We start from the raw sequence: 25,114 nt of genomic DNA, 5'->3' as shown, positions 1-25,114 counted from the left end.
GCCGCTCCCCTCCCGCGCCGCCGGCAGCGCCGCCGCCACGGGAGGAGCCGCCTGGGAAGCGGGGGCCGCCCCCCGCGGCGGCGCCCGGCCCCTCACCTCCTTCACGGGGGGGAATTTCTTGCGGCACTCCAGGCTCAGGCCCCGCAGGTCGCCCTGCATGTTTTCCAGCAGCTTCTTCACGGCTTCGGGGCTGCTCGTCCCGGACATGGCGCCGCCGCGCCGGCCTCAGGCCGCAGCGGCAGCTGCTGCGACGGGACGGGACGGGACGGGACGGCGGCGCCTCCGGCCCCACCGACGCGGCCCGACACGTCTGCGCCCCAGCACCGGAACCCGTCACGGCGGCCGCGGCCCCGGCGCCGGCCCCTCCCCCGCGCCGCCACCGCCCCCTCGGCTCCCACAATCTCGTCCTCAGCTCTGCCGCTCGGGAAGGGCCGCGGGGGCAGGGGCGGGAGGCGGCTCGGGGCGCCGCGCCGCGCCGCGGGGAGCCGCCGCCGCCGCCGCCGCCATCACGGGGCGGCGCTGCCCGCTGGAAACGCGGCGTTTCGTGGCGGCGCCGCCCCCCGCCGCGGGCCGCGCGCCTCCGCGGAGCTGCTCTGTGGAGGGCCGCGGCCGCCGTCGGGCAGGTAACGTCCCGCGCAGACCGCGGTCGTCGCCGAGGTAGTTCCTTCCGCGTGTCCTGGCTGCGCTGCGGGGCCTGGCCTGCTGCAGTGCCCAGCGGCTCTGCAGTAACTCCGTAATCCCAGAGAACTTGGAAACGAGAACAAAATGGAGAACAAATTTTTACTGGATTGCTTGAAACAATTTTGTTTCCAATAATGGATTTTCTTCGTCTTCCCCGAAAGTCCAGGTTTTACTCAGAGGTGACTCTGAGGATTCATTTTATACATTGTCCCGTTAAAGAAAAAGTCATAAATTTGAGCATTGTTTTGGGGGTTGGTTTACTATAAAACCTTGCAAATCACATAGTAAATCAGGGAAGAATAGTCTCCAAATGTAATTTATTGGCACAGTGTTGTTTCTACTAAGCATGTTTATCTATGGACAAACATATTTAGGTATGCTTTACAAGGCACAGAGTACAGAATTACTTTATTCTTTAAAGATTTTTTTACAACATTTTCAAGCTATTGGATTATGTGGCTTTTGAAATGACAAAGCTGGATAAATGGTTGCACATTTTAAAACCGAGTGAGATACTGGCACAGTTGAATCGCAATTACTGTGCCTTCAGATAAGGAATTTAGGATTTCACCCATACATTCACTGAAAAGGAAAATAGGGTTCTGTGACATCATTAACATTCCAAAATGCATTGTTCTGTGTATTTCCAAAGGTTTTGATTTTTATATGCTTCATTTAAAAAAAAAAAAAAAAAAGTTGTATTATTTTGTCTCCAGTGGAGGCATTGGTATGCTTTGCTAAGAAGCACTTCTAAGGGTTTTCACATCCTAGTGCTGGTCTTTAGTCTTGACAGTAGTTCCTTGGCCAATCCAAGTACTATCCTGATAAGAAACATGGATGACTTGCTAGGAGAATGAGGGAATTACGGCAATTTATGCCTACGTATACTTATTTCTAAAGTAAGTTTTAACTACTTAATTCCTTTCTCTTGTTTGGAGCGTGTTCACATGCCTCTTGTACAATTCACTGTACATGGTTAGCTGTCAGCACGTCAGTACTTACTGAGTCTGCTTGTCTTCTTAAAACAAGCGTAACTTGTGGAGTGAGGGCCATAAAACTGTTCAATAACACTAGGAGCTTTTGTAATGACAAGGGACTAAGAATTCTTTTGGAATGTGACATCTTGAATTAAAGCTTCTCACTGTCATTATTATCCCTATAATCAAATGAGAAGATGAGGAAGACTGTCATATGGCCATATTTGCCTATTCACAATGGTGAGACAAGTGAGAAGAACTGAAATCAAGTGTATTTAAAACCAGTAATTTGGTGGGTATTAGAATATATATGTATGCTAATTTTGTGCGTGTTTTACTCTTTTGTTTAACAAAAAAACCCCATAAACAGTCAATTTAGGCAGGGGACTACTCTTATGTTGTGAATGTCTCATAGATTAACTTCTATGAAAGATAGATGACTTTCTTCAGTCAAAGCCACAGCCTTAGATTTTTTCCCATCTTTCCTCACAGAGAAATGCTGTATTTCTGAAATTAAAGACTACTGAAGGTATATGCTCAGAGGAGATGGGCAGGGGTGATGTGCCCATGAAGCTCAGGGAAAAATGTAGAGAGTGACTGACCATACCTGTTACAAAGTAAGTTGGATTTATCTCAGAAAAGGAGGACTAGAGGGAGGTCTTTGTTTTAGATAAACAGCTATATCAGTTGAGTGGATCAACTGGTTGTGTAATTTTTTTTCCCTGAATTACTACAAAGAATGTGAATGTCTTCTTGAGTTAGCCAGACCAGCATGGGGTCAGTGGCTCAGCCTAACATACAGTATAAAAAAATAACCAACACAAAGAAATTTGAAGAGGGTAATGGGCTCAGGCTGGTTTCAACTCAGGTATTACTTTCCAGTGACTGGAGATGCCTGGCATTGTGATGGTAAGCATATTATACAGACCTGTAATGAGAATCAGATCAGTACTGTGACTCAACTGTATATTGCAATTGCTATATTCCACAAAGTGTAACTTGCACTTGTATTATGATTTCAGTACATTGCTGTATCATTCTGCTAAATCCAAATACCATGTGTCATCAAATATCTACAAATAAGTAAACTTGTTATTAAACATTAAAATCTCCATAGATTAATATATTTATATTTAATATATATTTATATATATAAATATATATTTAATTTATATATATAAAAGAACTTGATCAGAGAATATTGTACTCTGACAGTTGTGTTAAAAAATTAGAAACAGTAATGATTAATACTTTGGAATACTTTGAAAACTATTACAACTCTCTTAGAAATAATACTTTTTGTATTAATTTGTGTTTTAATACTATTTGTGTACAGGGATGATTTCTTAATCTAAAACAGATTATTTCATGATTGTTAATTATTTTTATCATATTAGCTTATGTTTTATAATGCTTGCTACTGAACTGTGTTTTCTTATTCCGGATATGTAATGGCATAGAATCAGAACATGATATAGGCCCTCTGTACTTGCAATGGCTTGATAGGAAACTTGTCACCTCTGTTACATTTAACATCTAAAATTTTTTAAAGATGTCTTTTGTTGCTATCACACCCTTTTGGCTAGTCATAATATGGCTAAGTTCTGCAGATCAGGAAAGAAAGGACCAGATGCTACGTCATCTGCAAAAATTATTCATATTTTTGATTCTTAAAATCTGTAGAGTTGTTGAGCATTTTTTTCCCCTCTCCCGGTCTTTGAACTTTTCCCTGACAGTGTCATGAAAGTCTATTTAATTTATCTCATTTGGAAATTCATTCCTTCTACTCACTCTATAATATAATAAATATTTACATTGCTGTTGTAGGTATTCTTTTTAATTTTTCTTTTTTTTTAAATTCCTCAATTTCATTTCAAGCTGCTTTTGGGTGAGTAAATGGAACAGTTTGTGTGGATGTTTCTGAGGGCACATTTTTGACTAGCATGTTAAAAATTCTAGTTAGCTATTAAGCTTTGTATTGTGCTACAGTTATTATATTGTTTGCTTTATTATTAAATCATGTTATTTTGTGATGGACAGTGAGTGATTGGAATCATTCACAGTAGCTTTATGACCCTAATTACCAATGAAAATGCTCATGAGACTTATGATTCATGCAGTTACCTCCTGGAACCACTGTTCATGATCATTCCAAATGACATGTATCAGCCCTTTTTATTATATTAAAAATGAGATAGCACTCAGCTGTATTAATTTCAGGTGTAAACTCATAGCTGTAATGCATCCTAATAGACGTATACAGACTCAGACTTTAACTATGAGAACATGGTTCTGTTGCCACTGTACACAGAGGCAAAACTATGAGATTTCACTGTGCCAATGAAATTGGACTCAGGCTGGTTGGAAGTACTGTATTTTTTTCTTCTGAGTTCCTCCTTTCATTTTACTTACGCTCCAGTACACTTCTGTAACTGGTATGCATCTGTATATGGAAACAATACTAAATAAACTTCAGGATGTGAAATAGCATCAACTGCATGGTCAAGTAAAGAGGTTTGCAATTGCCTCGGATGTTTTCTCCCCTGCGGAGTTAAGAATCAGAATGGAAAGAGTTTTGCCTTATAGTAGATTAGAAATGGACACTGATATCTATCAAAAGACTGTGAAATTATAGTTTAAAAGAGAGAAATGTGAGGAACAGCTTAATGCAAAGTCTTCCTGTAGTTCTTCATTTAAAAAAGGTATGCCTTGCATTGGTCTGTGCAAGCGCAAACAAGCCTGGTAGACACCCTTTACTATGCGAGCACTTCATAAGCACCTTCTTAAGTTATGGACACAAGAAATTGGGCAAGACTATTCTTCTGGCCACTAGTGGGTAAAAGCAGAGTTAATGACCCTTCCACTAATACCTAGTTTTATTTCTTTTATCCAGTACGAGCCCTCATTCCTTTCAGATGTGGCTGGATTGGAGATTTATATCTACCAGCTCCTCTGGGATTTTTAAAAAATGTAATATTCCAGCATGAACTCCCCTTGTGCACTTAACCCATGTTCCTTTTTGTTTAGATATCAGTATATATTTAAATGTTAGTACAAGTCTTTACAAGTTTTGTTTGTATGCTTAGATTTTAGTACAGATTCTTTAAAATCAACTACAAGACCAGTTCCCATTGCTATCAGTGATTCATCCTCTTGGTCATTTGTGAGTTATCAGTAATTATCTCATGTTATCTTTACAATCACTGACAAAAATTTTAAGTAGCAGATGCCCAAAATGTTAGACCTATGACATGTATTGGATACTCAGCAATGATTCCCTATTAGGTTACAGTACAATTGCTTCAAGTCCTACACGCAAATCTCTCAACTGAAGGCTTAGGTGCTTTTACCACTCCCATGTATACAGCCAGCAGAGTGGTTCTTCCCTCTCTCCTGCTTGAATCTCATCCAAACTGATCTGTATGCGTTTTTTTTTTGTTTTATTTGTTTGTTGTCCTTTTGAATACTTACTACTAATTGAATCAGCTGAACCTGTTAACATCTTTTCTGAGAAAGCAGTGTTGTCCACCACTTGAATTAATTTGTTGATGGAGCTAATAGTGTAATAAAAGATCGACAGATATATGATATTCAGAAAAAGTTAGCAGCAGGTCCCATATTCTTTGTCCTTATTTTACAACTGAGGATGAGTGAGAATAGATAAAATAACTTTTCCCACTCACACAGGAAATACGTGGCTTGGCAGAGAAACCACACTGTGTGCATGAAACTGAAATTGTCTTTCATTCCCTTACATAAGTATTATCTTATTGACTAGGTAACTGAACTATTAGCTGTTCAGGCAGCACCTGTGAATTTTCTCTGCAAACAAACAAAGAGAAGCATTAGTCACCATAGCCTGTGTACATGGTAGGTACACAATACGTTTTTTCTGCCAAGTGTAGGAAATAGAGGAAACTATGATAAAGGTGACATGACGATTGCTTACATTGAAAAATCCCCTGCTGAACATCTGTGCTGCTACATTAACAGCACAGCAGGAGAGCACCATTAGAGGATGGAGAGCCTTCAGTAATGCTGCACTTTGGTTCAGGATTTGCTGGAATCTTTATGTCTATAGTTAAGAAGATAGGTTTAGAAATGAAGCTGGAGATTTGTTGAAGCAAAATAATTCTGATTCTAGGTGCTCTTTTTTGATCTAGACCTCTTGCTACAGACAGTGGATTCAGCTGCACTGCCTGGAGAAGTCTTTCCCTGAATATCTTATTCTGACTGCAGAACACGAACATAAAATTCCTGTCAAGAATGTCAGAAATGTGTGTGTGTGCTGCAGGCTCTTTATTTTGCTACTCTCCTAAGTATTTACCAAAATAATTCTCCATGTATTTTTGATCTTTTTCATTTTATCTCTTCTTCAGCTTGTATGAAAGTGTGGCAATATTTCCAGACACCCAGTAGCCAACAAAATCTACTGATCACAAAGCAACAAGTAAGAGAAGGGTGTTCCCATATGTAAAAATAACATTTCTGGCAGCTGTAGCCGAGACAAGAAGCCACTGTATGCTTTCACCAGGCATTTATGAATCCTTAAGAAAGCAGTAGCAGATTGAAGTCTCAGTGTGGCAGATGGTTGATACTATCAGACAGAGGAGTTTCCATCTACTGAGTGAATTGTTAGGTCCTTTGTGTTATGAGTGCTTGCCAGGTCTCTGTCTGTGTTGCACACACCTAACCACGTAAGTAGCATGGAGGCCAGCACACTACTTAGGTTTTTCCTTTTTTCTCACACTTCCACTGCTACGCTGCTAACATGACCAACTTAGTCTATAGCAAACTCAGATAAGTCTAGGAAAGACTCATTATGTTTACTTCTGAGCACCTCCAGCATAACTGTCCCCACAACTCACTGAAGTGTGACCACTCAGTTATTTTTGTGACCACTCAGTTATTTTATGTTCAGATCTTTCTCTAAACTATTTGGATTAGAGGATTCTTAAGGTAGAGATCTTTATCAAGAACTTCTTTGTATAGCAGCCTTGATTTACTTTTTTATATTGTGATTGTCTTTTGTGGTTTGTAAGGTTTACAGACTCCTTGAAACACTCCGGTCTCTTCGTTTTGCTCAAAGGACTTTACCATTTGTATAAATATTTGCTTGGCTGCACGTGTGGTTGTGTTTATAAGCAGCAAGCTGAAAGAATTTTGTTATGCAGGTTGGGTCGAAACAGATAAACAAAATGAACGTACTTCCCAGAGAATTTGGAAGACATCCAAAAAATCCAGTAATGAGCCACAGGCTTTTCTTTGTAGTAGAATGATTATATGGATTACCTCCACATATAAATATGTATCTTCCCAAATAAAGTAGGACTATACTACAGTACATATTTATGTCCTAGGTTATGTAGAAGCAGGTACACCTACATCCAGCTATGCATACATACTGCAATTTCACAATTCTAGAATTTTAGGAGAATTTCTAGTTGTATTAAGTATTGCACAGTTTGGAGCCCTTTTTAGGAGTTAGTTCACAGGGAATTGTGGATGAACTTACCTGCCTCCTTGCACCAGTATGTGGATGCATTGTTAGCCTAACACTAACTCAAGCGTAGGAAATTCCAATTCTGACTATTCCTCATTCCTGCCAAAAGCCAAGCCCAGGAGCAACTGAACGAGTCATTAGGTGGCATGTGCAGGAAGCTTGGGGATACCAGCTAGACCTGGCTTCCTTCTGACAACATGATCGTCAGTAGATTCCTGTGGCCGTTTATCTTTTTAGGAGGCTTGGACTCACCTGCCCTTGTCCTATGTAACAAAACCATACCATAAGCCAAGAAGATCTGATAAGCAATTCGATTATAAAATTAGTAGCTAATATATACTAAGTATTGACAAGTTCTACTAAAACTTCAACAAATGGCTTTGCTCCCGTGCAGGTCAATCACACTTGGGTATGCAGGACACAAATGTGTGGTGAACTTGAAGGTCTTATTTTGATGGAGAAAAGATTGTAAAAGCTGAACCAGCATTATTGGTAAAGTTACAGTAGTGTTTCAGAAACCATGGCTCTCGATATTTTTTTTCCCTTCAAGACATTTGGGACCTTCCCTTGTAAATCTGTTCCCTCAAATTATTAACACAGCTACTGCTCTCCTCAGTATGTCATCCAGTGCTAGAACACACAAACTACAGTTTTCTAGAGAACAAATAGTGAAGGCGCATGTTAAAAAACATTGGGCTTTTTCTATTACTGCCTTATTTCAAAATGTCCTCATAATGTGCTTGAATTGCCCGACAATTGTTTCCTTTCTAGTGGTTTTCTGTATCTTCACTAAGAAGTTAAATCCACTGCTGGGAACCACATTGCTTTTGTTTTATTTCCCTACAGGACAATGTACATCTATTAATAATTTCAGTTCTCAGCCTCTTGTTAGTCACTTTTGCAGTATCTGCTTTTTTAATCACAGGCTTTTGCTTTCTTACTATGTATTTGAAAGGCTATACCACATCCTTATTAGTATTTTACAGCTACTTTCTAGTTATATTCATCTTTTATATTCATGCTGTATAGGCTTTTCCATGTTCCTGACCTTGTCTTCTTAGTTTTGATTCATTGTTTTCACATAAATTCACAGCTCTCCCCAATTTCTTTCTCTTTGCCATGAGTTGTTTTGCTTTTGTCTCGTACTAGTGTATAATCATATTAGAATACTTGATGTGTTTGTTCTGGAATGGATCGTGTATATTTAATTTAAATTTTAAATCTACTTTGCTTTCTTTTTACTGTACATTTCTTCTCATAGAACTTTATTGGCTAAATAAATTAAGTTGATATTTCTGTGTGGGCGTTTTATTTCAAGAAAAGAATATCATGTCAGTCAAGTCCTAATAATATTGTCAAAAGCTACTGGGAAAACTTAGACACTATAATCCATCACACTTGATATTGAGGGAGCAATTTACATAATAAAAAAATGAGTTTTCTATATGACAGTCTCTGTCTGAGCATGAAGTTAACCAAACAGAAATCCAAAGATTATATAGACAAGATAACCAAATGCTTGCTAGGTGGTTCTACAGATTTGTTTGATTTATCTCTTAATCTTGGCCACCTTATCGCAAAAATTTTACAGAAATCGCTAAGATTACATTTCTTGAAGACAACTTCTAAGGCATTATTTCCTATACTAAAAACCAACATGTACACCTAATATCGAACTTTGTAAAAGTCAGTTAATTCAACAATTCTGAATAAATATTTTATAGAAAATTCTATTGTCTCTATCCCATCAGCTGATTATGATTATTGTGTATTATGGGCATCAGAACTCTGATTAATTATGTACTAGTTCAAAACATTTCTATTGACTTTACTGCACAGAAATTAGCTTGATTAATCTAAAATGTTTGCAACATTTCTTTCATTAAGAATTTGGAAAACAAAACCTTCTTTAGTATATAAATGTTTTTCTTTTACAGTTAAAAATAAAAGCATCCACATATTCAGAAACACATTGATGATACTGAATTTTTTAAAGGGAAAATCAGTCATTACTGACAATCCAAATACACGTTTGAAAGATATGTATGAATCCAGGTTTGAGTTCTACAAATGCTTATTCATGAGAATATTTGTGCTTAAGTTGCTGCTATATCATTGCTTGAGGGATTAAAAACTCCTGTGTGCTAATAGACTTTAAAATCCATTCAGAAGTATTGTTTTTTTTGTTAATCTAATCTGCTAATAGGTGAGCCTGAGCAGAATTCATGTCAAGAATGATAGAAATTATTCAAGTTAGAAAGGACCTCAGGACGTCCTCTGGTTCTGCCTCCTGCTCAAAGAAGGGTCAACTTCAAAGTTAGAATTTCAGATTTCAAACATGTTGGTCAGGGTCATATTCAGCCGAGTTTTGATTATCTTCAGAGACCCATCATGCTTATTCCTTTTTACTAAAAACCAAGTGCTTCTTCATAGTTTTTATTTTTTTCTGACATAAGAAACTTGTGATACTGAAATGATCTTAATAAGAAAAGAATGGTGTTTTGCACAGTAAATCTCTAGGATCCTATAGATAGTGAAGCTTGGTTGTTCTATCATTAAAGATACTATATTATCACGTTATCCCAAATGCAAAGAGAATTAACAAAAGCTGAAAGTGAAATTGCTTCATGCCTGCTCCCCCCTCCCCAGCTTCTACCATGTCAAAATCCCTTCAGCATCTTTAAATACGCTATTGCTGCTCAAGCACTGTAGTCACGAGTGCATTAGAAATCCTTGCTCTAAATAATTGCTTTGAGTCAAATGTGCAGGGTGGTACTGACTGGCACAGAAAAATCTGGAGCAAATCCCCGTGTACTGCGAATGAGGAAGCGTCAGGGAAATACATGCCAAGGAAGCAGAGCAGCATGTCTGCTATGAGACATGTGGCATATGTGGCCTGTGACTTCCAAAGCAAAGTTTAGATAGCAGCYGGCACAAATTAAAACATGCAAAAAYATTCATCTGTATATGCACTTAAGAACCAGAAGGCCAAGGACTGAACATGGGACTGTTTCAACGTACTGCTTACATGCCATTCATGACAAAATTAGACAGTATATTAAACTCACCAAATAAACAGGTTCATGTGGACACTGCATTTACTTCACTGAGCAKCTATTAAGTAATACCAAATTAATCTGCATGACTTACACATTTGATTTGGAAATAAAACTGTTTTGCAACTTCTATTGACATGTTTGCATGTAGCAGAATTACGTTAAGGTTTATGGAAACTGATGTTTCACCTTTGGAATGCGAGGAGCAGAACTAAAATGGGACTTTAAYATCTTTTTATCTTATTTGGCAATTTGCACAAGAAAACTAATATTATATAAACTGTCTTAAACTGTATGTTTCTTGAATACCACTGAGAACATATAACTTAACTGGCAGAAGATAGTTTTGATTGTATTTGCTCTTAATAAGTATAGCTGATACAGAATTACAAATTACCATCCCTTCTATTAGCAGATTTTCTTCTCAGTTGAGAGACACACTCGCAAAACACCCATAGAGAAGTACATATTTTGCAACATGGACTGTTGTTAAAAATTAGTACAACTCATCTAAATTCTTCTTTCCACACACTTTTTCATTGTGTCCCGGACAACTATTTCCTGCCCTCAGAACTAGCAGCAGGCTGCTCTTCATTTGCATGATTTGTAGCTTTTAATTTTCATTTTCAAGGAACTGTGCATTTTTCAACAGAGACATGTCTGAACCTTCATTATTCATTAGCAGGAATTTGCATAAAGCAGCAGCAATGCTTACCTGGCATTACAAGAAAGGATGAAGAGAAATGTGTTTGAGTTTAGGAAGTGACCTGGAAGAAGAGTTACTTTGAGGAAACGACAGTAAATCAAAGAGGTCATTCCAACCGTGTTTGGTGTTGCTTCATGAATGCGAACTTGTAAGTCAGTAGCGATGGCGCTGAAAGAAAAAAAAAAAAACATCCTTCCTTCTTCTGCCATGAAACAACAGCCTGGGTTTTATTCACATACTGGCAAATTGTAATAACACTAGTGAGCAAAGGCCTTGACTCCAAACACACTGAGCTCAGAGGATATTATAATTCAACTAAACATTTAATTGATGTATTAAATGGTGTCATTTGGTCTGAACAGGCAAGAACATTTCTCTGAAGAGAATGCAGTATTTAAAGAGTCATAGATTTTAAAGCTGCAGCAGATGATAATTCAGATTTTGTCTCTATTCAGGCAGTAGAAGGGTATTACGTTTCAAATATTTAGTCCAGAAAAGATGTTCAGCCTGAGTATAACAGAATCCACCTCTTTCCTTTGCTGGCTGTTGCACTGGTATCTTCGTCTCACTGTTAAAAAATAATTACATTAAACACCACTATACTTATCTCTATTTTCAGTTTGTCCAGTTTCAGTTTTGAACCATTAATTCTTTAAGTATTACTCTCCCTTCCAAGACCCCTTCTGCCTGCGATTGTTCCCACAAAGTGATGGGAACAAATCTAGTCACTTCTGACTCATCTTCCTGATAAAACAACTGTTCTTTGTGTGTTAGTGTGAATGCATTTACTTGGGAGTGGTAACTTTTTTCCAAAATGCCTTCCAGTTTTCATCTGAACTTTCAAAAGGCATTAACTCAAATGGTGTATTTTTCCAGCATCCTCCTTACTGCTGATCTTGGAAGATTAAATTAATTTCTTATTTCTGCTTATGCATTCCAGGACAAAWCCTTGTGCCACTGTTTTACCGGGAACTTGCGCAGGATTGCCTAGCTGCTAGGGCTGCACAAGATACAGGAACACTTGCTACTTTCTGGTATATGACCCATCATCCTGTAGCTATGAGTTCCTAATTCCTTCACTATACTGCATTGGCATTATTAAGCAATTTAATTTTGATTGATTGACCTAATTTACTAAATGAGTCAGATGATACTTCGTTCCCTTAAAATTATTTCTAAAACTGCCATCCACAAACTTAGTGAGCAGTTATTTTATACACTGAATAAAACATTAATTTAAGCCCAAGTTCCACAGACATGCTAACAGCATGCCTATTCCAYGGTAAGTTCCTAATGAAAACCATTTTAAGATTGTTGATCAGTTCCTAATCTCTGGAAATGTATCGAGTGACACTGCATATTACTAATGTTTTGATGAGAGTTATGCAGTACTGTGCTCAGCACTTAAATTGTTCTAAGTGCACCTACATTATTATCTTTATCAAGTCTATTCTGTAACAATAAAAMTCCTTTATAATCTAACAAACTTACATTTCATAAAGTCAGAATGACTGACATGCGTTTGTTATCAAATTTAGTCCTGCATCAGCTTTTCCATCGTTTGGCCCAAGAGGGCTGCTAATGCTATCTGGCAAACAGAACGAACCCTGTTCGCTCCACAGTTAAGGGGAAGAATTGCCAGAAATTTGTCACACTTGGACTGTTCTGGTGTTTCATGCTATTCCAAGATTTGCTGGTTTTCCAATGAGACAGATCTCTTTAGCCGCCTCAGGAGTATCTGATGCGACCTGAGCATGCAGTGCTGCAGCTGAGTAAGTGGAGCTCTTCTCTCAGTTTGTATACAAGGAGACAAAAAAGATTAAAAAATCTGAAGAAGAAAAAAACCAAGCATCTTGCCTGCAGATTAAGAATGTGCTTATTCCAGCACCTATAGTCTCAGTATTTGCTGTTTCCTCATATTTGYAGTGTGTCAGGAAGGCAGGCAGAAGTCTAAAGTAATGGATGGTAAAAAGGATCAAGGCACTGCTCTGCACAGCAGCATCCAGTTTGAAGGCAACGAGAGTGAGAGGGCGCAGGCAATATACCTCCRACCTCTTCAGCACCCAAGTCAGATCTTAAATAATGTAAATACTGCTGATGCAAAATTAGGCGGAATAATGGGGCTTGCAAGCTGTCTCCTGTCTCCTACTCTGTTTTGTTTCTGTAAATCTCCCATTAACAAGGTTAACTGTATTTTACCATTTTTGTCTTTATGCTGCTACTTATAATGATCAAAAAGTATGTTGTCAATATAACTGAAAAAAAGAAATATAATTTTTTTGTCAGGAATGATTCTGAAAAAGAGACTGCAGAAACCTCTTTTCTTCACAACATAAACTGAGTGACAAAAATTTTGACAGGAATCATAAAAAACTGGAATTATATACTGTCTGTAGTTTTAAACTTAAGAATATCTGCACTGAATGAATTACCATATCTTATGTATGAACACATAATTATTAACTAAACTGACAATTTAACTAAATTCCCAGAATTCTGTGCACTCCCTATGATCTTTGAGAGTCATATAGAAAAGTTAATAATTTTTATATCTGATTAGGAAGCTAATACACAGTATGTATAGTCTAGGAAGCCAAATCAACAACAAAAAAATAATGTATTTTAGAAACCAAAATAGCTATGTAATTTTTTTTCTGATATTTTCCAAGAACTTCCAAAAGTTGGATTGGACAAATTATAAAGATCATCCTTAAGAGACCTGATCAAAATTCTATCTCCTTTGCCYGAAATATGAAAGTAGCATTCTTGAGAACTCTTACTGGAAACAGGCTCTAGAAGTCAGCTTTGGATTAGATAGTGCTGTAATAACAAAGTCATCACAAAAAAACGGGTAGGGAATTTTACTAATTTTGCTTTTTGAGATTACCTGTTTTCTGTTATCATACTGAATTATCACTATTAGGCTGTAAGTCTATTTGAAACGTAGATTGTRTTGAGAGTCTCATCAGTCCCTGGTGTACCATTTAGCAAGGGGCAGATTCTGCTAGGTATCGGCTGATTAAACAAACTTTACTTTTAGCAACATCCTTTAAACATTAGCCAGATCCAGCTATTAGTGAATAAATATATTCCTTCAGATATAAGATCACATATATAGATCTTCATTTTCAAAGAGGGAATGAAGTCTACATGGAAACTGAGTTATCAGATATTAAAGCTCAGATCCACAAACTCTGTTTATTATTGCACATAATGCATAAATAGCTGTAGGTGGAAGAGGAACCTAGGACTTTGCTCTCTCATGTAAGCGCCCCTGGGCCTGGACCACAACTCTCCTGTTTTCTCYGTCCTAGAACTGCAGCATTTGCTTCTGCACAGGGGTATAAAGGGCAGCTGAAGACGGATCAATTCCCTGAATGACAATGTGATTATACAGGGCAATGGAAGTCCAAACCTCATCTGGGCGAATCTCTTATCTTTCTTCCTCCACAAACACTGCTAAAGAAGTAATAATTACAAAAGTGAACCAATCCTTCATTTCCAAAAGGACCCTCTACTATCTAAACCCAGAAAAAGATTCTTAGTAATGAACCCCAGTTTCACTGTCCTTATTGACGTAGGAAAATTAGTTCAGCTCTGGAGAACTTGCAGGAAACTTCTTTGCACTCAGCAAATTAACCAGATAGATTAACCACTAATGTATACATGCCAGTGCACATCGTATCGTCTTCCTAGACAATATGAATCATTTGGGGAGCATCATGAAACCAAATGCAGGAAAACTGAGTTTCTCTATCCTGGGCCAAGCAATCTCAAAACTATAATCTGGAAACAACAGCTGCRTTAGAGCGGTGTTGTGCTTGTGCTGCTACAGTTACTCCTCATCACCTGCCTGAGGTGGAACACACTATTAAAAAGCTTAGTTTCCAAACCAGAGCTATTTAGCACATAGCTAGATATTCAGGGAAATATGCATCTGTATGGACTTGTATGCTTAACACTAGCATTGTAATTCTACACATCAGTGCCAAGTTTTTTAATCTTGCATTTAAAAGGAGCTAAACCATGAAGTATGTATAGTAAGATATTAACATATCTTCTTTGCTTTTACTATGAAAACAGTAAAATACTCCAAATTTTAATCTTATTTTGAAAATTGACAGATTGTAGCATCTGCAAAAGTATTCACAGTAAAATAAATGTAAGTAGTTACGATGTTAGAACTAACAATGAAAATCACAATAGAAGATGTTTAGTTTAATATGGATGAACATCATTCATGTTTGTGACAGGATCCAAATACAAAGCTGGCAATTTTGATGATTAACATGTCCCCGAGTTTAATATGATCTCACTGGCAACATGAAAAGGAAAAATAATTGAAATCACTGTAACTCATCTCATCTAGCCTCAGCTGTAGATGTTATCCCTCTATGCATTTACCTTATATAAGCTTCTTATTTGGTCATCTTACTTCTTCTGGCTCAAAATCTAAATGTTCCCCAAACTTACACAAACTAATCAACTGCCTGTAGAAATGCTTCAAGCTCTATTGAACATGCTGCTCTGTGGCTAAAGGCGGCTTCTCATACATTCAAGGCATAAAGCTGTTCTCATATACTTCCAATAAATGCAAAAAGATATAATATTTCAAGCAATCATAGCCTATAACAGATGTGGCCTCAGTCATATATTTCCAGTGATATTCTATTAAAAAAAAAAACAAACTTTTTTTTCAGAATGTTGATGAAACTTCCAAGGCAAACTGCAACAAAAAGCTTCAGACCAGTGAAGCAAACTGAACAGTGCAGTAAGAGCTAAGTGTAGAACCCTATTTCAAGAGGCCAAGCCTGATTACTGTAGTTACTGACGTCAGACTGGGTTTTAAAGACTTTTGTGGAAAATACTAATACTATATACTAGCAGAATTTTTGACTAGAGGACTGAGGGAAAAATGGATTGAGAGCTACAAATATAGGATCTTAATCATGATGTTCAGTAACAAGCAGTATGTTTATGTACTATTTACATGAAATAGCTTGACCATGCTCCCCTCTTCCCCCCCCCGAAAAAAAAAATCAAGATTATTTTTAAAAACAAAGCCAGAGTTTTGTCTTAAACTTTTGACAATCTTCAGATAAGCAGCAGAAATATTATAGCTCTGGTTGTTTAAAGACTTAAAAACCTATACCAAAAGACTTCTCATAAAGTCACAGTTTCTATGAGATCTGTTCTTCTGGACAAAGTAACTCAAATTCTGGGAAATCTGTATGTTAGGGCTGAAGTTCTGATTATTCTTTTAAGGAAAAATTTACAGTGGTACTTGAGGAGATGTGTGAACAAGTTTTACCTTTGTTGCTCAAGCATAGTCTGGTACTATTTGGTGTATGTTGACATGCAAAGAGCTTGCTTTTGATGAATACAAGTTGGAGGAGCTCTATGACAATCAGTAATGCAGCTTTTAGGAAAATTTCATTTAAATAACAATCTCTATAAAACGAGGATCCAAACTGTTTAGTTATTTCCCAAATTCTAGGCTAACACGATATGGGAAAACCAACAGGGGTATGAATGTAAGGCGCTCTCTGTGTAGGAAAGATAATTTGTATGCAGTACTCAAATACGTGATTGAGTGTAACTCTCTATAGAGTTACTTTCTCCAGTTCACAGATAATTTTTCTCTCAAGTGGTCTGAATAACAACCAAATTAAACTCAGAAGCTCTACTTTTGTTCTGCATTTAGCTCTGTATTGGGGGTTTGTATTTCAGAACTGGATAAGAGGGTCCATGCCCAAAGGCTAGTATCTTTCTACTTGACCATTAATTATCACTGTATTTTTTTTTTTTTAAGTAATCTTGGCTTTCTTGACATGGAATAATTTTTCTGCTGCCTTATGTTTTAGAGCCAGATAATGATAGAAGAGAACCCATTTTACACATTCTATCTTCTGCAAATAATGTTAATCATGACGTTGGTCATTAAATAACCATTCTGTAACCAATGGTAAGTCTTCTGATTAAATAAAGACTACACAATTCACAATACTATAGGAAAAGAATTTGGAAGAAACTGAAAGACTGAATAAGGCCTTGAATAGCTTTATTGAAATCTGTATAAATAAACATGCGCATTTCAAATGTAAACCCAAGTGAACTCAAGTGCAGACAAAATTTTAACCTCTGTCATGCAGGAGGTTAGTTTACATTAAAAAAAAATTCAAAGCAGCTTTAAAATACCAGGATGAAACACCAGTTTTAATATCAAGGTATAAAGCAAAGCCATGTCCAACATACCTCATTTATATCCTGGTCAAATGCATTTTAAACTTTTAAATGCTAACATAAATAAATAATTTACCAAAATGTGCACTCACAGAGTGAACTTTTATTTACAATACACAATTTATAACCTATTGTATTTGATTAGTTCAAGTGAAGAACATCATACTTTTTGCTTTTATTTTTATTTTTTAATTATTTGTTTAAACAGTGGGACACAAAGCAATTTTCCAGGTAGCAGATATGTGAAGTGTGCCCCCGTACTAGAGTTCCTCTCAAAGGCAGTATTGTATACGAATCAACAATACATTCTTCCAACTAGATCAAAGGGAAAGCAGCAAATTAAAAAAAAAAATGTTTCAAACTGTCACACTTATTTTGGCATCCTGGACCCCTGAACGTAGTTAACTAAAAATCCAATTCAAAGTTTGTATGCCTTATATACTGTACAGGTTCTGACTTGAACATGCAAATGCCAATTTTCTTAATGAGTTACCTTTTTAGATATGCTGTAAGGCTATAGTGAGTCCACCAGGAACACACAAAGACAATTAACAAGCCTACTTTTAAAACCAATTCATTCATTAACAATTTAAAGGCAAGTTATATGGAAAAAAACCCCCTCATCTAAGCCTGATACATAGCCATTACTATGGATACAGAATACTATTATCTCTGACTCTATTACAGAGTAGTTTGCAATCTGTCAAACTACCAAAACTGGGGAGAGAGAACTTAAAGCACAATTTTAAATTTTGGACTGACACCAGATTAAAATTATGCATGTCTTATAAGCAAGATATCAGGAATTATGTCCGCATAGTAGATCCAACAAGCAACAAAGAATACTTACATTTAATTGAAAACTTTTTGTTAATGCAGCATGAAATCCAGAACCTGTTCCACAGCAGCAGTAAGATGAACATATTATTCTGGATGCTCAACTATACCACAAAAGGTTAAAACACCTTTTCAATCTATTTTCTTCTACAGTGATTGATTTATTTTAAATTAATATTATTTTTTTGGGGGGGGGGGGAACAAAAAATTGATGTTTCAAGAAAACTACTGCTTTTATATTTTTGACATTTTTATTTGTAGCCAGTGTGACAGCCTAATGAACATGAATATATTCATCCAGAAATTAAGATTTGGCAGTAGTATTCTTGCAGTACTAAGAAAATAAATGTCAGAAGTCCACAAATTTAACATTTTAGTTATCAACTCACATCCAAAACAAAAGAAAACATAATCCATCAGAACAGCAGCAGAAAACTTAAAAGGGGTTTATTTGTGATTTCCTATATATAGCTTGTGAATACAAGACTGTAAATGCATTAGAGACAATTTTTGTTAAAGTTTTTATTGTTTCACTTCAAGTACTGCACATGTTAAAATGTAATAAAGATTTACATTCTATTATCTGAAATTCCTCGTCTCAGATTTTTTGTTTTTAATTTGGTGGGCAATCTCACTCTTCCTTTCAATAGGTATCCCCAGTAAGAAAGTCTCTTTTATGGCTTCTAGTTCTTCCATTAGTTAGTATGCATACAATTTTCATTTTCTATATCATTATCATTTTCATTACTGTCTTCATCACTTTCTAATGGGATGCCTGTGGCAGCTGAAGCACCTTGTTTAGTTTCCCGGTCAAGAGGAAAAAAGCCAGTTCCACTGATTGTGTCCTGTCTCTGGTAGAAGAGCACATATGCTGCTTTGGACTGTAAAAAAAAAAAAAAATAATAATATATAAAAATAATAATAATAAAAAAAAGATACAAATGCTGATGACAGTCCAAACAAAACATTCACAATAGAAGTGGGTGTGATTTCAATATTTTTTCCTTTTTAATAGCCTTTCACTTCTTACAAATGAATTGGAAGGTGATACAGTTAAGGATGAGAATGGATTTAAAACCAGAAAGTGCTTAATCTCTGTGAAAATAAAAAGCCCTGGACAGTTAATTATTATATTTTACCGAAAACATTGCTGTTCAACTGTAATAGAAGCCACTAATACAAACACAACACAACAGGTTCATTTTTCAGTACAGCGTATAGTTCCAAGCTACCTGCCCTGAAGAAACAACTCATAGCAATTCCTGCACCTTGAGCTCTTCACAATGTTATGGCCATAATTTTTTTTTTCTTTTTTTTTTTAGTAAAGCCAAGGACTCCAGATTTAATTGCACTTGGCAGATTGTAAAATTAAAGATTCACTAAATAAATATTATAGAGAAGTATTTTTTTTAAATAAATTTTCAGAAAGACCCCCCAAAACCTTACTAAAAATGAAATATCACTCAAAGTAGAGTTGTTTATTGAAATATATTGCAGTACCTTACCTTACTAATTTTTAATGTTCCTAACATTTCTTTGATGCTTTTTATTTTTTTTWAATTTTGCAGTGCTCCTRTAAGTTTGTGCTTTTTCTGCTTTTCCTAAYTTAAAAGCTTGTACGCTTTTCCAACTTCTACTTCACAAAAAATATGATTTAGAAAAAACCTTCAAAAGCACAGTTTCATGATTGTTTATCTAGCTCTGAAGTAATAAGAAAATACCAAAACAGTACCCTCTGACAACTTGCTTCATTAGGTAAAATTACATAGAGATCCAAAAGTTTCATGTAAATAAGTTTTTCTTATTTTTTTTTTCCTTTTCTTTTTTGGCTTTTTACTGCCCTTTAAAAGACAACAAAATCCTAGTTACAAATTTATGCTTTCAAGATTTACCCTTATTTTCCTTTCCTCGGGTTAGTATCGTCAATAGACACAGTTTTAGAAATGCAAAAGGTACTTACCACTATTTGGTCCTCACATGCAGTTGACACACTACTGTCATCAAAGTAGTACCATTTTCCATCATCCTTATTTTTTGCAAAAGCAGTATCTAGATTAGAAAGAAAAAGTGCAATGACTAAGGACTTTGCACCTTCAGAGATTTACTACAGTCAGTTGCTTGTTAGCCCCACTTGACATTTGACACTTAACAACAGAAAATCTATTACTGCTATGAGTCATAATCTCAGTTTTTTACTTTTATCTAAGAGGGCTTAAGTATCATCTTACCCTATCAGCAGCATAAAGACGATAATTTACAATTACACTCCCTTTTTAAAGGGAATGAATAGAGAGAAAGAATAGTCAAAATAAAGTTCCTCAGTTACATTTTCATTTTTCTCTCTTCTTTCAAGGAGTTGTGTAATGTACATAGATATAGAACAGTAAGACAAATTAAGCTGTCAGAATACAGTAGCTYTTATGGAGCTTTTCTATTTTCTGTTTCGGAATATGTATAGCTAGAACCACAAAAGAACCTACAATTATTTTTGAAAGCTCACTTCATATAGAGGTTTGTATAAGAACACTTATGAAAGCATTAAATTTTTCCCCTTATGCATTTCAAGGTAATGAAAAAAAWTGTTCTTCAACCATCAGAAAATGCGACTGAATTCAAAGTGATCAGTACCTAAATTAAAAAACAAACAAACAAACAAAACACCACCAAAAATGGAAAGAAAGCTGATGTGTAAAACTAAAAAATCAACTTACAGTGCCCTCCTCCCATTCCTCCATAGTGGTTGGAGACAGCAATTAAGTTATAGCGGCAAGGCCCTGCATTTGGATTAATAAGGAACTCTGACATGTCCAGGTCACTGTTAAAAAAGAAAACAACCAATAAGCTCACACTAATAATATTTTAAAATCATTTCATGTTTTATTTGTCCTTGAGCCCTTTATCTTACATTTCCCACAGAAAAAACACATATACACACTGACAGCGCATCTCCTTCAATCTCTGAGGAGTAAAACAAAAATCAGTAATCTTTGCCAAACCTRTGTATAGAGTTCTGCCACGCTTATCTACTATTACTGTTTAGGTTCATTCTTCTCACCTCCAAATATTTTCTCATTAGTATATACTAGATTTATGTACAGAAGCTGAGCACTAGCCCATTCTGCGTAACTGCTGGATTAAAGCTTATGTCCTAGGCATGATAACTTTTACAGTTCTAACACTGAAATACTTAGGTTTCTTACTTTATTGGAAAGTCAACCAATGTATCCAACTTGTCCCTCATATATCTGCTGTAGGAAAAGCGCTTTAGATGAACTACCAGTACTGGGGGCAGTGACCACAAGTCTAACTTTTTGGTAGCTTGCTGATGTTCTTTACAGTTAGGACAATACCTAAAAGGAAAAAAAAATAAATAACTGCAATCCTTACGTATGCTAAAATATATTATCATGGAGAAAACAGGGGAGGAATGGAATGAGTAAAAGGTGCAACACACAAACTTTCCATCTGCTGTTACTAATACCACTGGTATCCCTTCTAGTTTAAAACAGAAGGTGCTAGTGTGCAAGCCAGTTCACAACAAAGCCTTGACAATATTTTGAACACATTTGTAGCACCCTACAATATAGTATTCTTCTTTTCTCATAATAATCTCCAGAGACTATATTTAAAACACAAGTTTTCTCACATTTTATAAAAAAGATGAAGGGTTATGGAAAAATTTCAGCAAAATTGACTTTATGAAAGGCCATAAACAACAGGCAACTGTGATTCTTCCAAGTTTCAATTTTTAAATCCATACAACTCCTATCCCCTCATATCTACCAYTAAAATGAGAGAACAGTGATTACTGGAACTTGTAGAGCTATTTACATCCCTACTTGTGAGTAATCAAGTGCTAAAAGGGCTGTGACTTATATATGCTTTTGTTCCCTCCAAGATACAGCTGAATCTTCCAAGCATCAAGGCTCAGGGAGGAGAACAAGTAGTAAGAACTACAAATCAACTGTTCTGTTAAGTGACCTACATCTGTTCTATGTCTTGATATCTAGTAAATAAAGAACTAGCAAAGCAAGATAAATCCTAATTAGAAAAGACTGCACAATTGCCTTTCCACASCAACATAAGATACAATTCTCTTTTCATCCGTAAGGCCAGACTGTGATTAAAGAGCTGTTTTCCCAGTTGGCTTAGAACATCTGCAGTACAGGTATAGCTGGACCAGGCATGAGGAGCTCTCATAGATTAGAGCTGGGAAGATCCAACAAATCAAGAATGTGATGAATGACCTTCTGTGAGACATATCTAGAAGCAACTGCAAGACTTGAGCAGTAGTAGTATTTAGTAGTCTCCACACACTGCTTAAAATGTGCTGCAAAAACAAACACTTCACCATACTTGAGTTGCACGGTATCGCAAGTAGTCTGTCCAGCATTGTACAATCTAGCCAACCTAGAAAAATAAGTTGCAACTCAGTACCCTTGCTCCTCCTGCCAAAGGAAATGAAAAACACATTTTGGAAGGTTCTCTGGTTACAGAATTTAGAAGTGTCCAAAACTTGTAAGTATCCACAAAACTGAATACAGCAGACCTTTTCAAACTTCAGGTGTTGAGCAGGATTCTCATCTATTTGCTAGAAATTCCTGCAGAAGAATGATATTAGGGGAACATCCTGTAATTGTGAATATTTAGATATCATTCAAATTTAGAATTTGGAAGAACTACGAGTCATAATAAATGTCTCTCCCCAAAATTAACAACATATGGTTGGAACATGAATCCAAAAGGTTCTACTCATTCCAAGCATCCCCCACTGCACAAGTCTGCTGTTTAAACACATCACTATTTCACATGTCAATGTAAGGCAAATTATATACTTGCATCAAAAATATAATATGCAGTAAGCTTTTTCATCTCAGAAAGGAATACTCATTTAAATCACTGTATCGCATTTGGCATGATACTTAATAATTCAGTGTAGATCACAACTCACAAATTGATTATGGATCCATTCTTCTTCCTATGTTGACTGCACAAATCATCTCCTATACAAACACAATCTCCAATACATAGTAACAGCGTTTATTTATAAAATAAAGCAAAATGGAGAACATTTTGATACTTAATGCAATTCAGCTACTTTTGAAATTTAACATATGAAAAGATTCAAAACACCATGAGAAATCAGTTAGGTATTTTTGACAATTAGAAGTGATTTTTGACTACATTTTGAGAAAAAAAAGTTCCACAGAACATATCAATTTTTAATTTTTTTGTCCTTACCATGGGTCTTCAGCACCTAGTTTTTCCTTAGTTGTGAACAGCTCAATACAATCTTTTAATTTCACAAAGGGCTTTTTGGGAGGTTTGTATTCCACACTTTCATGTTTTTCAAAATCCTAAAGAGAAGTATTTCTTGAGTTAAGAGAACAAATGAAACAAAATTCATTTTAGTGATGTCATCTTAGCAGTAACTACAAAGCTCCTATATATGGAAAAGCTGATCATTCATTTCTAAACTAGCTTCAGTTTTGCTAATTACTTACATGCATAAATGAAGTGTATTTAATATGAATGACATGAAAAACACATGTTTTCCTCCCAGGTTCTTCTTTTGAAGAGTTTTAAAACCTCTATTACATGAATTAAATTGTATTTTTCACACTTACATGTTATTTAGTGTTGGAAAGGGGAGCAACGTAAGCAGCTTACCTCTGCTGCACTATCATCAAAATATCTCTTCTTCAATTCAGGATCCCAATCCAAAGCAAGGAAAGATCTTTCTAAGATTAAAAACACATTTTTTATTAATATTATTTTTCTTTATATTAAATTATATTTACTTTGAGTAAAGACTCATCAAAATTAAACATTGTTATGAATTTAAGGTGAAAAATTGAAGCACACATTAACTTCTGCATTTCTAATAATTACAATAACAAGATCATTATTTATACAAAAGATTTACTCTTGGGAAAGAGACAAACTTCATATAGCACATAGAGGGACTGACACATTCTACAGCAGTAGAGTCAAGAAAAAAAACATTAGAATCAAATGTTGATAAATTTGTTCTCCATCACTTACCATCAAGTCTAGGTTGCCTATCATCAAATCTAATGTGTCTGGTATCATCTTTGATGTAGTTTATGTCAGTATTGCCTAAATTATTGAACTGGAATGTAAACAATCGCTTTTTGTGTCCCGTAGGTGGTTGACCTTTGCAAGTGTCCTCAGTACACAATCCATTCTCAGAGTCATTGTCACCTCCAACTGAGTCTTCTGACTGGCTGTTTTCATTCTCTGAAGGAAGCTCCTGATCCTGGCTGGATTCATCATCTTGTTCATCAGTCTCCATTTCACCTTAAAMAATTGACAGAATAAAGAGGAAGAAATGAGGCAGAGTAAAAAGAACTGAAAGAAAAGACACCGCAGAATAACTTCATTTTTATATTGAACACAAAATACTAAACAGGTTTAGATGTTCCAGTCTTACTTGGAGATCCTTCTTCATGTATTCCATTTGGGCCATTACCATTGATACCATGGTCCTTACAGCAATGTAGGGATCCTTCAGTGTCTTCACTTTCAGTACATGTTTTCACATATCGGCTAAATATAACAAGTGAAAACAACAACTTAGTATCAATGGATTTTTTAATATTTATATTGTTGAAGCCAGAGAACTACACAGTTACAGTAAATTCTTTACAACTTACTGTATTCATATAATCCTTTCTCATTTATTCAGAATAAATAATTTTATCACCTAATAGGTCTATTGTTGAAGGCACATCTGAAATTTGGCATGTCTATTATCCTTTTTTTTKGGGGGGGCATTTAACTTTATACAGCTTGGTTCTTGATATTAGTTTCTGTTTAATCTGAAATCATATTAATCACATTTTTCACAGAAGAAATACATAAGGTCACTTACAGGGAAAGTTACATTAATAAAAGAAAAATGGCAAATTTAAATTGAAGGTTATATGACTCTAAACTCCTCCATGCGATGACATTCTTTCTAGTTTAGTTTGAAAAAGCCTATCATGTAGTTTTACTATAAAAGTTAGTATATAGAATTGTATAGCAAATACATAGGCTTAACTATATCAGAAAAATTAGTGAAATGCTTCCATTTTACCAAGCCCTA

The 25,114-nt window shown here is 36.1% G+C and overlaps 2 protein-coding genes across 4 annotated transcripts in view; both read right to left on the bottom strand.

Moving 5' to 3' along the window:
* The window catches only part of MON2 (MON2 regulator of endosome-to-Golgi trafficking), a 79,530-nt gene extending 79,166 nt beyond the window's left edge, over positions 1–364 (bottom strand). For all 3 annotated transcript variants that reach the window (XM_085323832.1, XM_085323833.1, XM_085323834.1), the window contains exon 1: positions 97–364. In XM_085323832.1, the coding sequence (XP_085179958.1) occupies positions 97–207 (111 nt within the window). In that variant the 5' untranslated portion in view covers positions 208–364. The remainder of the gene's footprint in view (positions 1–96) is intronic.
* A 16,603-nt stretch (positions 365–16,967) lies between these two features.
* USP15 (ubiquitin specific peptidase 15) overlaps positions 16,968–25,114 on the bottom strand; it is a 63,648-nt gene continuing 55,501 nt past the window's right edge. The window contains exons 15-22 of the mRNA XM_085323826.1: positions 24,458–24,573; positions 24,049–24,324; positions 23,674–23,744; positions 23,245–23,360; positions 21,204–21,353; positions 20,715–20,818; positions 19,964–20,052; positions 16,968–18,884 (exon numbers count right to left, since the gene is read on the bottom strand). Of these exons, the coding sequence (XP_085179952.1) occupies positions 18,699–18,884; positions 19,964–20,052; positions 20,715–20,818; positions 21,204–21,353; positions 23,245–23,360; positions 23,674–23,744; positions 24,049–24,324; positions 24,458–24,573 (1,108 nt within the window). The 3' untranslated portion in view covers positions 16,968–18,698. The remainder of the gene's footprint in view (positions 18,885–19,963; positions 20,053–20,714; positions 20,819–21,203; positions 21,354–23,244; positions 23,361–23,673; positions 23,745–24,048; positions 24,325–24,457; positions 24,574–25,114) is intronic.

The sequence above is a fragment of the Rhea americana genome, unplaced genomic scaffold (assembly GCF_003343005.1).
Source record: "Rhea americana isolate MKP2758 unplaced genomic scaffold, rheAme1 scaffold_88, whole genome shotgun sequence".
Lineage (NCBI taxonomy): Eukaryota > Metazoa > Chordata > Aves > Rheiformes > Rheidae > Rhea > Rhea americana.
This window is presented reverse-complemented; position numbering and strand designations above follow the sequence as displayed.